The sequence below is a fragment of the Sus scrofa genome, chromosome 7, assembly GCF_000003025.6.
Source record: "Sus scrofa isolate TJ Tabasco breed Duroc chromosome 7, Sscrofa11.1, whole genome shotgun sequence".
NCBI lineage: Eukaryota > Metazoa > Chordata > Mammalia > Artiodactyla > Suidae > Sus > Sus scrofa.
The window spans coordinates 51832292-51847286 of NC_010449.5; the positions used below are offsets into that span (position 1 = coordinate 51832292).

The window sequence follows — 14995 nt, forward strand, 5'->3', positions numbered from 1 at the left end:
TTTAATTTTGTCAACACAGATTATATGATGAGCTGCATTTCCCTTTTCCAGGTTATATTTCCAGGTGGATGGTAGAAAATCACTGTCCAACTTGCCTGGGTTTTTCGTGTCATCCTGGCTCCCCCTCACTTTCCTTTCTTCTTTCTCCCACATTTGTGCTCTCCTGCCTTGTTTCGGATGTCTCCCTAAGATGCCTTACGTCCCTTCTACAACAAGGAACAGTGCAGAACAACCAGCCCATCAGTCAACCAAACAAGCAAGGGATTCTCAGAAGCTCTCCATTCCCTTGGGGCAAAGACTGCTCTGTCATTTTGCCTCATAAATCAAGTGAAAAATCACAGAGGAGGAGGAAACAATGTGAGTCGTACTTCAGTTCGCAAGCCTGGCCCACATCTTTTCTCCCTGACATGCTTTGATTGGGCAACACCATCCAAGTTCATGGTTTCAATCAGTCGCACCTACGCACCTGGCTCTCCTTGTGGCTTGATGGGCCCTTCAAACTCCCCTTATCCCCTCTGACTCATCAGTTTCTCCCCTCAACCAAGCCCTACCTGGCCTCTCTCTTTTCATGGTGACACCACTCAACTCACCCAGGGCAAACCCCAGGGTCATTGCTCATTCCTCTTTCTCTTGTGAGCTTCTCTTGTGAGACAGCTCCTGGAGGGAGAAGGCAGGTCCTGGGACCCACAGTCTACTCACCAAATATCTGGGAACTGAACTTCTTCTGCCCCTCTCTGGTCTAATAACACCAGCGTTCTTCCAAATGCAGGCATCAGGATGTCCTCTCAGACCTTACTCCCCCCATCACCCCAACTCACCCCTGAGCCCCTACTCATTCCAGCCGCTCACATTCTCTGGAGTTCACCCCTCCTCTCTCCCTCCCATGCTTGGCCTCTGTCCGGGCCATCTTCATGCTCCTGCTGGCCCTGACATTGACCTCACTGATGACATTGTCCTCGCTGATGACACTGACCCTTCCCTTCAAGCCCATCCTTCTCAGCATAGACCGCACTGCTCCCTGACTTAAAATCTCTCCTCATCTGTGGGACAAAATCCAAACTGCCTAAGTTTGCACACTGAGCTCCCCATTATGTGACACATAGATGAAGACTATTCTTTTGCCTTTGCTCCTCATATTCCTGTGTGACCTTGAGGAAGTTACTTAATCTCCCTGGGGCTGGAGTCATCACACCATAAAATAAGGAGAAAGGACTAGCTCTGCAGGTGCCAGGTAGTTCTGGGATGCTGTGATGGGGGAGGGGTACGGGTTCACCCTCACAGTCAAAAGGCTTTATTAACTGCCTCAGTGTCGGACTCTTTACACCCTGCAGACGGACCTGGGTTTTCCTAGAGAGCACCGATAACAATAGGTGCCCAGAGGCTAAATCCATTGAAAGTCCCTCATTTATATTGAACACCAGTAGGAGAAAGGTGAGGGTTCAGGTGTGAGGAAGGAGCTGTAAAACTGAACAAATTGCCTCTCACCACCCAATCCTAACTTTTTGCTTCACTCTCCACATGAATAAGTGCCTGTGTCTCTGGCAGTAAATAAAATACCACGTGTGGTACCTGCTTATCCTGAAGGGAAGGATCCCATCTCTGAGCAATGCTGTTTGGGTTGCCAACCCTTTGGTGTAAGGCTCATGATCGCTAAATAAGCCCGTACCTCTCTCAGATAGTGCGTCATGAACCCGTCAATGATCCCGTCCTGTTCCAGTCCTATGATGAGGTTCACCACGCTGGTAAATCCAAAAACCGCGTACACTACAGCAAAGAAAGCAGCCGTTTAAAAAGCTGTAGCTCGGGAGACGATGCCTGGCATTTGCCAGGAATGATTTCCTTTAATGTTTTCCAGAAGACACTGTGGAAACACGGACTTGGCAAGACACATTGCCAACACGGACTAACAGAACATACCTCCTGTGCACGCAGCTGGATCTCTGCCTGTGTCACGGGGCTCCCCCTCACCGCTGAGGGGGCACTCGCGAGGGGGCAGAAGATGATGAAGGCAGACAATGACGGTCCCAGAGGGTTCTACCAGGCTGCCCCTACCCATCCTCCCCTCCCTCCATGTGCTGCCAGGGCCACACCTGGGCGGCGGGAAGAAAACCATTAACCAGTGGCCAAGGAAGCACAGAATAATGTGCTCAATGATTACCAAGCAGTCCGACTCACAGGGCATCCAACATGCTTGCTTTATCGCTCACTGGAGATCCTAAAGACAGACCGCGGCTGACAGGCAAGTGACAGTGACTTTAAGAAGAAAGGCGAGTGATGTTTAAAAAGGATACAAGATGGTACTAGTGAATATTGAAGAAGGAAAGCCATAACATCTTAGAAAATCTCACTGAGGCTGTAAGAACCTTCTCAATGGGCTTAAAATTACCAGCCACAGGAGTTCCTGTCATTGTGCAGTGGAAAAGAATCCAACTAGGAACCATGAGATTGAGGGTTCGATCCCTGGCCTCACTTAGTAGGCTAAGGATCCAGCATTGCTTAACTGTGGTGTAGATCTCAGACGCAGCTTGAATCCCACGTTGCTATGGCTGTGGTGTAGGCTGGCAGCTGTAGCTCCAATTCGATCCCTAGCCTAGGAACCTCCATATGCCATGAGTGTGGCTCTAAAAAGCAAAAAAAAAAAAAAAAAAAAAAAAAAAACAGCAACAAATAGCTCAGAAGTAATAATTTTTAAACAGTGAGTGATCAGATTTAATGGTGGCAGTTTGTCAATAAAGCTGCATTTCTTTTCTTTTTAGGGCCGCACCCACGGCATATGGAAGTTCCCAGGCTAGAGGTCAAATTGGAGCTACACTTGTTGGCCTACACCACAGCCACAGCAATGCAAGATCCGAGCTGCATCTGTGACCTACACCACAGTTCACAGCAACACTGGATCCTTAACCCACTGAGCAAGGCCAGGGATGGAACCCGCAACCTGAGAGATACTAGTCAGATTCGTAACCTGCTGAGCCACAACGGGAACTCCTAAAGCTGAATTTTCAAGTTGTAACAAATCAGTGTCAAACTATGTGACCGGCATGGATAGTAAAAAAATCTGACAGTGACTATAAGAACTGCTGTGAAAAAAGAAATGGAGAGGAGAATGGGGGAGGTTGATTCACAGAAAAGGAAGCTGGCCGTGCCCTGAGTCTACAGCCAGCAGTGCAGTGTTTACGTTTTCCCCAGAAGGAAGAAAGAAGTCCCAACGTTTCCTGCCCTGCAGACCCTGCCTTCGTGCCTCCTTGTAGGCCTTTGGTCCAGATTTCGCTGACAGTGATGAGCCGTCAGAGGATCAGCCACTGTTTGTCCTCCAGGAGAGGAGGCACTCAGCACACGATCATTCAACTGTCCTACCAGCAGTCATCGATGCTGTGTCAGCGATGACAAGGACAGTCTCTGCCCTCCAGGGGCAGAGATCTGGCCTACAGCCTGGCCCTGAGGCTGCAGTGACAGAGGTAAGGATAGAGGGTTGAAGGTTAGAAGCAATGGGTCTCAACCCTGAGGAACTGCAAAGCACATACGTGCGGCTAAGTGTGGGCTCCATGGAGCGGGGAGGGCTGGCAGGGAAAATGATAGCAGGAGACCAGTCTGCAAAGGTGGGGAGTGGTCAGATCAAAGGCAGGTGGAGTAGGAACCAAAAAAGGACTCGGGCCCTGAACTCAGGCAAGCCCAGTGCATCTACCGACTGGCTGTCAAGTCTTAGGTAAGTTACATCATGTCTCTAAGCTTTGGAGTTTTTTATATGCAAATTGGGAAAAATTAGTTACTTACATTTTCTTTCCCTCCCCTCCTTTGCCAAGATCCACCAAGAATATTCCATAAGACATTGACAATGGGCTCAGCCATATTACGTGCTCTGGCCAGCAGAATGTGTGTGGAAGTGATGGTGGCCAGCTCCAAGTCAAGGCCTTACATGGCATTGCTCTTTTCCCACAAGCCCCTCTTGTGCCTCTGTATCTGCCATGCTTCGGGGAGCTGCTTGTCCAAGAACAGGGAGACACATGGAACAGCTCTGAATCAGACCCACAGCCTGAAGCAGAGCAGCCCCAGCCAACCTGCAGACCCATGAGCAAGGACAGTAAACGTTTATAGCCAAGACAGGGAAAGAATCTAAGAGTCCATCAGTGAATGAATGGATGAAGGAGATTGTGGTATTTTATACAATGGAATATTATTCGGCCATTAAAAAGAAGGGAAATTCTGCTCGCTGCAACAACACAGATGGACCTTGAGGGCATTGTGCTAAGTGAATAAGTCAGAAAAATACTGCAAAATCTCACTTATATTGGGAATCTAAAAAAGTTGAACTGAGGAGTTCCTGCTGTGGCACAGTGGGTTAAGAATCCAACAGCAACCATTAAAAAAAACAAAAACACAACCCACAGAATGGGAGAAAAATTTTGCAAACAACTCAACCGACAAAGGTTTAATCTCCAAAATGTACAAACAACTCATACAACTCAACAACAACAAAAAACAGACAACCCAATTGAAAAATGGGCAGAAGACCTAAATAAACATTTCACAGATGGCTAGCAGGCACATGAAAAAATGCTCAACATCACTAATTATTAGAGAAATTCAAATCAAAACTACAATGAGGTGCCACCTCACACCAGTTAAAGAGTGGCCATCATTGGAGTTCCCTTCGTGTTTCAGTGGTTAACGAATCTGACTAGGAACCATGAGGTTGCGGGTTCAATCCCTGCCTTTGCTCAGTGGGTTAAGGATCCAGCGTTGCCGTGAGGTGTGGTATAGGTTGCAGGCGAGGCTCGGATCCTGTGTTGCTATGGCTCTGGCGAAGGCCAGTGGCTACAGCTCCGATTCAACCCCTAGCCTGGGAACCTCCATATGCCATGGGAGCAGCCCAAGAAATGGTAAAAAAAGACAAAAAAAAAAAAAAAAAACTGGCCATCATTAACAAGTCAACAAATAACAAATGCTGGAGAGGGTGTGGATAAAAGGGAACCCTCCTATGCTGTTGGTGGGAATGTAAATTGGTACAACCACTGTGGAAAACAGTATGGAAATACTTCAGAAAACTAAATATAGAACTACCATATGATCCAGCATTCCACTCCTGGGCATATACCCAGACAAAACTTTCATTGAAAAAGATATGCACCCATATGTTCTTTGCACAATTCACAATAGCCAAGACATGGAAACAAGCCAAATGCCCACATGGATAAATGGATTAGGAGGATGTGGTGCATATACACAATGGAATACTATTCAGCCATTAAAAAGGACAAAATAATGCCATTTTCAGCAACATGGATGGAACTAGAGGCTCTCATACTGAGTGAAGTTAAGTCAGAAAGGGAAAGACACCATATGATATCACTTATATGTGGAGTCTAACATATGGCACAAATGATATATCGACAAAACAGAAAAGATCATGGACATGTAGGACAGATTTGTGTTTGCCAGGGGAAGGGAGTGGGATGGACTGGGACTCTGGGGTTAGTAGATGAAAATTCTTGCATTTGGAGCGGACGGACAATGAGATCCTGCTGTATAGCACAGGGAATTCTATATCTAATCACTTGTAAGGGAGCATGATGGAGGATAATGTGAGAAAAAGAATGTATGTATATGTATGACTGGGTCACTTTGCTGTACAGCAGACATTGACAGAACATTGTAAATCAATCATAATAAAAAACCTCTTTAAAAAAGAATCCAACTGCATGGGCTCAGGTTGCTGCAGAGACACAGGTTCCATCCCCTGCCTGGAGCAGTGGGTTAAAGGACCCAGCAATGCTACCGCTACAGCATGTGTCACAGCTGCTGCTCAGCTTCAGCCCCTAGGCCAGGAATGCCCATGTGCTGTGGGGGGAGGGGGAGCTTAAAAAAAAGACACAGAGAATAGATGGATAGATGCCAGGGACTGGAGGGATGAGGGAAATGAGAAGATATCAGTCAAAGGGTACAAACTTCTGCTTATAAGAGGTATACATTTTGGGGGAGCTAATGAGCAAAAGGGTGACTGTAGTTAATGATACTGAATTGTATACTCAAAAGGTGCTCCAAGAACAGATCTTAAATGTTCTCATCACACACACACAATGGTAATTATGTGAGGCAGAGGAGTTTAAGGAGAATAACCTCATTGTGGTAATCATTTCACCATCCGTAAGTATCAAATTATCCCTTGTACACTTTAATCTTACACAGTGTTATACGTCCATTATATCTCAATAAAGCTTAAATGTTCATTGCTGTAGTACAACAAGAGAAGCAGCACTACTAAAGCAGAAACAAGATAAATACAATGCCCAGCGAAGTTCCCAACAGAAGAAGCTCTTGAAGGCCAGGAGAAGCTCTGCTGGAGGCAGGCAGCATGGCACGAGGAAGAGCATGGGTTTGGGAGGGGTCAATGCCGTCTCATCGACTACGTGGCCTCGATCGCATTTCTTAGGCCTCTGAGCCAGATTCTTCATCTGTACAGGGGGGATGTTTGTGGTGATACTGCTTATGTGCTCAGAGTCATGCCAGGCACACCACAGATGCTCCAGCAAGGGTGGTTTTACTTATGTTACATACATGGGTATTTTGCCAGGCAGTGGTCTAAACACTTTACCAACAGCGAATGTTTGTACCGACCCTCCGTGGTAAGAACTATGATCTTCCTCATTACACAGCTATGGAGACTGAGGCGCTGAACAGCTAAGTTCCACGCCAGGGAGAGGGAGCTGCAAGTAGCAGGCTGAAAGCAGGAAGCCAGAAAGGAGCTGGTACAAGAGCTGAGGTCAAGGGTCAGAGCATAGCTGGACACAGGGGCAAGGAACAGGGGGTGTCCTGCCTGGCCCCGGCAGTGACCCCCCTTCTACCACGATCCCAGATGGGAGAGGGTGGGGTCCACAGCGTGGGAGAAGCATTAGCTTGGGGGGGGGGGCTACGTCTCATGGACATCCTCCCACACTTCCCAACATTTTAGCCGTGGGCTTGGAGCATTCACAGCCACAGAAGCAAAGTGGTGGCAGCCCAGGCATTGTGCTGTAAAGTGGACGTGAACGGTTTCCTTCCCATGAAGACGTACCGTAAAACAGTGGGTCCCGGGGTGGTTTTCTTTTGACGAGGACACGAGCCAACAGGGCTACTAGGAGCAGGATGAGGGCAGCAACCCCTACGATTGTCCAGGAACTGCAACGACCAGAACAGGGAAGTGGTCACTTATCAAAACACACACACGGGTGCATGGAATTTCCTGACTATGGAATGCATTCTCTCCCAGCTCTGCCTCAGCCTACACCTCAAGCACTGTGAAGTCAGTGAAGTTTATCTGCAGTACTTGGGCCCCTCCAGGCCGACGCTGTGACTTTCAGGGACCAGAGCGACCAAGTCCTCACTCTCCCATCATCCTGCTCACCTGCACCATCAACGCGTCTGAGCTCCCTCTGCCGTTGTCCTGCTGCTGCTGTTCCCCCACCCCCACCCCCACCCCCTCACCCCTCCACCATCCTCACCTCCATCCCCACCCCTGCTCTTCCAAGCCCCTGTTCCCAGGGGCTGACAGGTCTTAACCGCAGGATCTGCCTCCTCCCTCAGGGAACCCTGAGCTGGAGTTCCAGGGAGCACGCAGCAGTCATACATGCCTTCTAAGAGGATAAGGAGGAAGGGCCACAGGCCGAGCATATAATCCAAGGGCAGCACACGAGGCCCATCCAAGGAGGCTGAGCCAGACCTAAGGCCAGAATGAAGGCAGCCCCTACACCCAGGAAACGAAGCCAGCATCCAACCCCATGCCCAGGAAAACAAGGCGAGGCTAGGATGGACACAGCCCCTGGACTTTCTCCTGGGAAAGGGTGTGGCACCGAGGAGACCAGGGGCCAAAGCCCCTCCTCAGCAGAGCAGCACAAGGACACGAGGCTCAGTGGAGCTAGCGGTCAAGAGACCAGGGTTCTAGTACCTACTCTGCCACTGCCTAACTGTGTGACCTTAGGAAAGCCATGTCGTTTCATCATCTGTTCATTTTATGTATGTATGTATATATGTATGTATGTATTTGTTTTTTTTAAGACCGCACCCGCAGCACATGGAAGTTCCCAGGCTAGGGGTCGAATCAGAGCTGCAACCGCTAGCCTATGCCACAGCCTCGGCTCTGCAGGATCCTTAACCCACTGAGCAAGGCCAGGACCGAACCCACATCCTCATGGATACTAGTCGGGTTCGTTACCACTGAGCCACAATGGGAACTCCATCACCATCTGTCTATTAATTTAAAAACATACTGAGGAAAAATGGGTTGCACACCCCTATGTAGCAGGCTCTATGGTTGAAAAAGAAAGGTCCCTGTCTACAGGAAGGGACCTATCTCAATGGGTTCTGAACTCTCACCCAGAAGGTCACCTGCAGTCCCACAGAGATGTTTTCTCTCTCACACCTCCACCAACAGGGCATCCGGTTCTAGACAAAGCACTACCTGGCTCACTCCCGTGGCCTAATACCCTAGGGCCTCCTCAGGGGCCCTTGAGAGCTGCTGCGAGCACCATGCCGCTGAGAGGCCTCCACGCCATCACAGAGGACCTTTGGATAACCCTTGTCATTGGCCCTGGGACTTCTGGAAATTACCCTTCTCCAACCACAGACTCCACAGCCCACCCACATCTACCAAGAGCTGAGGGACAAACCCACGCTGACGTTCATTCTACACACCTACAGCTAGAGTGGGTACTAGGCACGAGTCAGAACCCTCCTCCGATGTCAGAGAGCTCAGTCAGGATCCCTCTGCTTGTAAGTATATGGGCCCCAAGGAGACTGGTCACAGGTCCAGGGAAGCTTTATCCCCAGGACCTCACCCTAGGCCCCACTTAGAGTCCGGGAGTGGGTGTGCTGGGCCTCAGCAGTACCCAGATCTCCAGATGCCACCCCAGATCTACAGAATCAAAATACTTTGGGGGTGGGACTTGGAAACAGGCAACTTTTTTTTCAAGACTCCTGGATGAGTATGACACAGAAAGTCTGCCTGAGGCCCCCCGCTGAGGGGTTCAAGAACTGATGGATGAGTGAGGGAAGGGAGAAAAGGGAGAGGAGGAAAGGAAGGAGAAATGACGGATGGATGGGTGGAAGAATGGATTGTGGATGGTCATGGACAGATGCATGGACAGATGATGGATGGTCAATGGCGGGTGGATGGATGGATGACACAGTTCTATGGTAAGAATGAAGACGACCGTGTCAGTGTCTAGGTAAGAGACTGAAATAGGTTTCCAGCGGTGGACCCCAGCAGATGTTCCGGACTCCTCCTATAGGGATGAGCCAAAGGAGGAGAGGATGGAAGAGGAAGCTGATGTGGATCAGGAACATGATGCTGGGCGAAAGCATCCTGTGAAGAGGGCAGAGATTAGGTGTGCTCTGTACGCTGATAGACATTTTAATCACAGCTGTGGGCAGGTAGTGGCCAAGAGACCAACCCCCATCCCTGCTCCGACCAAGGACCTAGGCTGACAGTCAACACCCTCACACAGCTGGTGCTCTTCTGGGCTATGAGAGAGCAGGGCAAACTGGTTCGTGGTGTCCTTTCACACTCCCCCCCTCTAGGGGAGCAGAGGACAATGAAGAGAAACTGGGGCAGCAGATTATCTGTGTCTCCCAGTGCAGTCAAGCGCAGGACCTGCTCGGAACAGGGAGAAATGGATCCGGCAGGGAGGAGGGGTGGAGAGGAGGGGTGAGGGCTGCGACTAACCCAAGGGTGGAAGAGCTGTTGGTCTTGGGATGTGCATGTTGGGGTGGGGGTAACTGAGGCCCTTCCACAAACAGACAGCTGCTGAGAGGGGTCAGATATGGATGAGTGTGAGCAGAATGCGTGGGGTGTGTGGTGTGAGAGAGAGAGGGAGAGAGAGGTCCCAACCTCTTCCTGACCCCTTGACTTAATTTGCTTTTTCTGTTTTTCAGGCTTTCGGGAAAGGTCTGGTGGGAAGGGAGCTTCCACTAATTCAACAAATGCCAACCTAACAGGACAACCACTAGGTTACAAGGCCCTGGGCTGGGCAGGACAATACTAAGCAGAGCTACGCCCAGGGAAGGTAAGTACTGAACCCAGGAAAGTAACTCTTATGGGAAAAGCACAACCAAACGCTTGATAGATCACATCTGTTTGGAGGGAGTCTGGAAGAGGGAGAGGTGGCATTTTGCTGTGAGTTATAAAGTCCAGGTGTGGCCTCACCAATCAACATCAGGGAGGAAGGCATTCCGGGCAGAGGTGACAGTGGGAGCAATGGCGAGGAGGCAGGGAAGTTAACGAGGTCCAAGGGGCACAGAAGAGTCCAACGTGGCTGAAGCAGCAGCGTGGCGGGCAGGGCTGGGGGGCTGAGGCAGAAATGCCCACTGGGGCACAGGAACACCCGTGGGAGGCTTTGCCGCGGTCTGGGTCAGAGAGGGCCAGGGCTGGGGGAACAAGAAAGAGGAAACAGATGCTAGCCTAGCCAGGGAATTATGCTGCTGGGGACAGTGGGAGGGTGGGAAGGAGGGAGAGGAGAAAGAAGAGGGAGGAGTCAGATGCTCCTTGAATTTTAACCTGCAGGAGGATGGGAAGAATGCTTGGAACCAATGATTCAAAACTCCGCAGGGCTCAGCAAATGTGTTCAACAATACACCACGATACATAATTCAGTGTGGACTCAGCAAATGCCATCACCATCCTCCCCCTAGCTGAGGCCAAAATCTCAGAGTCATCCTCAGATCCTCTCCAAGCCATGCAATCCTTCCATAAGCTGCGCCGCCCTCCCTCCCAAATACCCCCATACCCAGCCATGTCCCTCTCCTTGTGCTGCTCCCTGTTCCCCTACCCGGAAAGCTCTGTCCCCGCGTCTTCCTGCAGCTCATGTCACCTCCTCCAAGAAGTCTTCCCTGACCACCAGTGCCCCCTCGCAGTCACTCTTTCTTGATGCCTCATTTTACATGTTGAGGTCTGTCACATCATGTGCCTCCCCCATCCCTTGTGGTTTGTTCAGAGCTAGTGCCCCAGCACTTGGAACACTGCCAGGCATATAGTATGTACTCAAAAATTTTTTTTTTTTTTTGTCTTTTTAGGGCTGTCCCCACGGCATATGGAGGTTCCCAGGCTAGGGGTCGAATCACACCACAGCCACAGCAACACCCAATCTGAGCCATGCCTGCGACCTACACCACAGCTCACAGAAACACCAGATCCTTAACCCATTGAGCGAGGCGGCCAGGGATTGAACCTGCATCCCCATGGATGCTAGTGAGATTCATTTCCACTGAGCCACGACAGGCACTCCTGTACTCAAATATTTGTTGAACTGTCCATAATGCCATTTTAGAAGAGCAGAGTCCCCCATGCACTATATTCACAAACATGTGACATTCACTGCTCAGAGATACTTCTTCCACGAGTTGTGCTCCAAGACTGGGTCAGACTGAAGGCTGTCACTGCCCATGCCCAGGGAGCACTCAGTATGGATGGGTGCCCTCTGGATAAGGCCGTTAGTAAGTGGTGGCCCCAGCAGTGAAAGAGAAGGAAGTCACCGCCCTGTGGGCAGACACTTTTCCGCAGCCTAAAGGTCTGGAGGGGGTTTGCAGCATACAGACTGATGCAATTTCCTTAGCACCAACTGCTATGGGAAACATAACAGGTTACTTCCTCCGCTCCACAGACAGCAAGGAACATCAGCAGGGACAGAGGTCTGGCCCCTTTCCCACTGCCCAAGCAGGCCCGCCACTGCCTGGTGCCATTGATTGGCCAGGGATCCCCTCATACAGGAGAGGCAAGGTTTGAACCAAACCCATATGCTGCCTCCTTCGGCCTCACCCATTTCCTTAGCATGCACCTGCCTCTCTGCCCTACTCCCCCTCCTACACTACAAGGTACCCTTCACTGTCTTTTTGGATCCTGACAATAAGATGCAAATATAGGCCATTTGACAGACCAGAAAACTGAGGCCAGGCCATAAGGTTAGTGCCAAAGCCAGGCCTAGAACCCAGGTCTTTGCCAATTCATTCTGGGCTATTTCTGCTTGTCATTCACAACAGTTTCTAAAATTAATAAGAAATGACAAGTATGTGTGTGTCCATACATGGAAACGTTCCTGCCAAAAGAGGCATGGCCCAAGGTAACACAGTCAAGCTCCTAGTTGTTGGTGTGTGTACGGCCCCCACCCCTCCCCCTGGGCACTTCAAGGGCAGGGGCATTGCCTTATTGACCTCTGTAACCCCGGATACCTGGCACGGTGCTGGCACAGAGCGGACGCCCAGCACTTGGCCCTAGAATTGCGCCGAATGTCAAGGATGCCAGCCTGAGCAAGGACCCCGGCCCGCGCGACTCAGGGCGCCTCCCCTCCTCCGGCCGGCCGCCGGGAGCCCTAGAGGCCGCCGAACCTCTGCCCTGCAGTTTGCGGCTCAGCCCCATCCGGAAAGTTGCTGGGGCTCCTGCCGCGCCGACCCCCGCCGCGCGCGCCCACTCACTCGTGCTGGGCAGCCAGGTGGTTGAAGACGTAGGTGACCGGGATGGCCGAAAGGGACAGCACGAAGACCCCAGTGGCTGCCGAGGCACTCATCGCCGCTGCCGCGCCGCTTGCCCTTCACCGCATCCCGCGCGGGCGCCCCGCCCCAGCTTCCGGCAGCGCCCGCGCCCCTCGGCCGTGCCCTTCGAGGCGCCCCGCGCCGCGCCGCGTCCCGCCCCGCCCGCGCGCCCCCCGCGCCGCGCCCTCAGCAGCGCCCCCTCGGCGCGCCCGCCCGCAGCCGCCGGGTGCGCAGGGCAGCGGCGCAGTTCCCGGAGGCGCCCCAGAGGTCCTCCAGCCCAGGGGCGCTGGGACTCCGCCGCGGGCGAGGGGCGGCGCCGAGGAACCGAGACAGCCCCCTGCCGGGGACAGGTGCCCCCGGAGGCGCGCGCTCTGCGGGAAGGCGGAGGTCCGGGAGACGGGCGCGGGGCCCGGGAGACGGGCGCAGCGGGCAGCTTGTCATCGACGACCTGGACAGGCTCTGGGCCGAGCTGCGGGCCAGCAGAAGGTGGAGCCAGACCCGGGGGTGTCACAGCGGGAAGGGCCCGGGAGCTCATCCACGTGGAGAACCCACGGCGGGGGGGACGGAATAGGATACACGATCCCGGAACTTTGGAACCTGTGTGCGGAAGCAGCCAAGAAGGGCTCCTGCGCACAGTCTGAATCCCGGTTTAAACTCAGGCTGCTCACTCAACCAGCTGATGACCCACCTTGGTCAAGGGCTCAATGTGTTATCTTTCCCCTTCTCTACCAAATGGAGCTAACACCCATCAGTGTGATTGTGGGATCCATGAGGCGCTCGCCTCCTAGTACTATCACCTGCACTTCCCACTTTCTAATTGGAACTGACACTCAGAGGAATACAATGATTTAAGAGACTAGAATGCCATTTATTTCTACTCTCGGTAGCGTTCCTGGAAGCCAGTTTACCATCAGTCTGCAGGTGCTAGGCCATACAGGGTACAAGGGCCGGAAGACCAGGGCGCTGGGCTCACACTGCGGTCAGACGGATGCCCACTAGTTGCAGAGAATAGTGTGCACCAAATTTCCCCTGGCTGCTTGACCGTGTGGGCGTGTGGCGGGGCGGGGGGGCCCTTCAGAACGCCCCCACCCCCACCCCCGGGACAGAGCCTGGATTCCTCTACTGCCTGGGAAAAGGAAGGGAAGTGGCTTTCAGAGAACAGCTTAAGCAACCAAGGGAAGCGCATGTCGTTAGTGATCTTACAACTACTAGCAAGCTGAAGACACCATTGGGCTCTCTTTTCTAGTAGCCACATAAAAAAGTAAAAAGACAGAGGTAATTTTCTTTTCTTTTTTAGGGCTGCACCTGGGGCATATGGAAGTTTCCAGGCTAGAGGTCAAATCAGAGCCACAGCTGCCGGCCTACACCACAGCCACAGCAACACAGTATCTGCACCATCGTCTGACCTACACCACAGCTCTCGGCAGTGCCTGATCCTTAACCCATTGAATGAGGCCAGGGATCGAACCCATGTCCTCATGGATACAAGTCAGGTTCTTAAGCCGCTAAGTCACAACAGGAACTCCTGAAACTGATTTTAATAGTGCATTTTATTTAACATAATATAGCCAAAAGAGTCATCATTGTCAAAGATATTAATAGGATAATTTACAACCTTTTTAAAATACTAAATCTTAAAAGTTTTTTTTTTATATTTTTGTATTTTACACTTAAAAGGATAATTCATTTCAGCCTAGTCACATTTCAAGTGCTCAGTAGCCACATGTGGTCAGTTGCTTCTGTATTGAGCATCACAGCCCTAGACTTATTCCTCCTTATCATATCAACCTGGCTTCCATTATGTTCTCTGCTACTGTAAGAATGGATATGATAATTAAATCATTGATAAACTTACTCAAACATTCTCAGAGGATCTACCATGGTTCTAGCATTGTTCTGAGAAGCGATCACACAAAGATGAATTACAAATACATCTTGCCCATGAAGACCACAGCCTAGTGTGAGAAAAACGTGTAAACAGTTAGCATGCAAGGCTATAAAAAATTTATGTACAAAGTGCTGTAGGAACTACCAATTCTGTCTGGAGGAGTCAAGAAAAGCTTCAGGGAGGAGGGGAGGCTTTAGACCAGCCTTGCAAACAAATAGTAGCTGTCCAAGCAGACAAGGAATAGTGGAGTTTTCCAAAAAGTGCAAACAGCACATGGTAAAGGCAAAAATTTATGAGAGAGCATGTCACTTGATGAACCTCAAGTTGTTTGCTCTGGTTGGAAATCCTGGGGTGTTGTGTATGAGAGGAGCTGGTGGGAAGTAAAGATGGGGAGGTGATCAGGGGCTCAACCTCAGAAAACCTCAAGGGCAGGAAGAATTCGAGATTTACAAGTGGCAGGAGAGCCTGACTTAGAGTAACATCTTTAAAGCTCTGCCTGGCAGCTGAGGGGGACCATAGTTCAGAAAAAGGAGTCATGGGACACAAGAAAATCAATTAGGAGCCTTATTCTAGCAAGAGATGCTGAGGACCTGAACCAAAGTGATGGCAGTGAGG

At 51.0% G+C, this 14995-nt stretch overlaps 1 protein-coding gene across 3 annotated transcripts in view; it reads right to left on the reverse strand.

Annotated features, from left to right (window-relative positions):
• The window catches only part of TM6SF1 (transmembrane 6 superfamily member 1), a 29830-nt gene extending 17183 nt beyond the window's left edge, over nt 1-12647 (reverse strand). For 2 of the 3 annotated variants that reach the window (XM_005666106.3, XM_021098880.1), the window contains exons 1-3: nt 12436-12641; nt 7049-7152; nt 1667-1764 (exon numbers count right to left, since the gene is read on the reverse strand). In XM_005666106.3, coding sequence (XP_005666163.1) covers nt 1667-1764; nt 7049-7152; nt 12436-12527 — 294 coding nt within the window. In that variant the 5' untranslated portion in view covers nt 12528-12641. Of the gene's footprint in view, nt 1-1666; nt 1765-7048; nt 7153-12435 lie in introns of all 3 variants that reach the window. The other variant, XM_001929144.5, reaches the window with a different exon arrangement.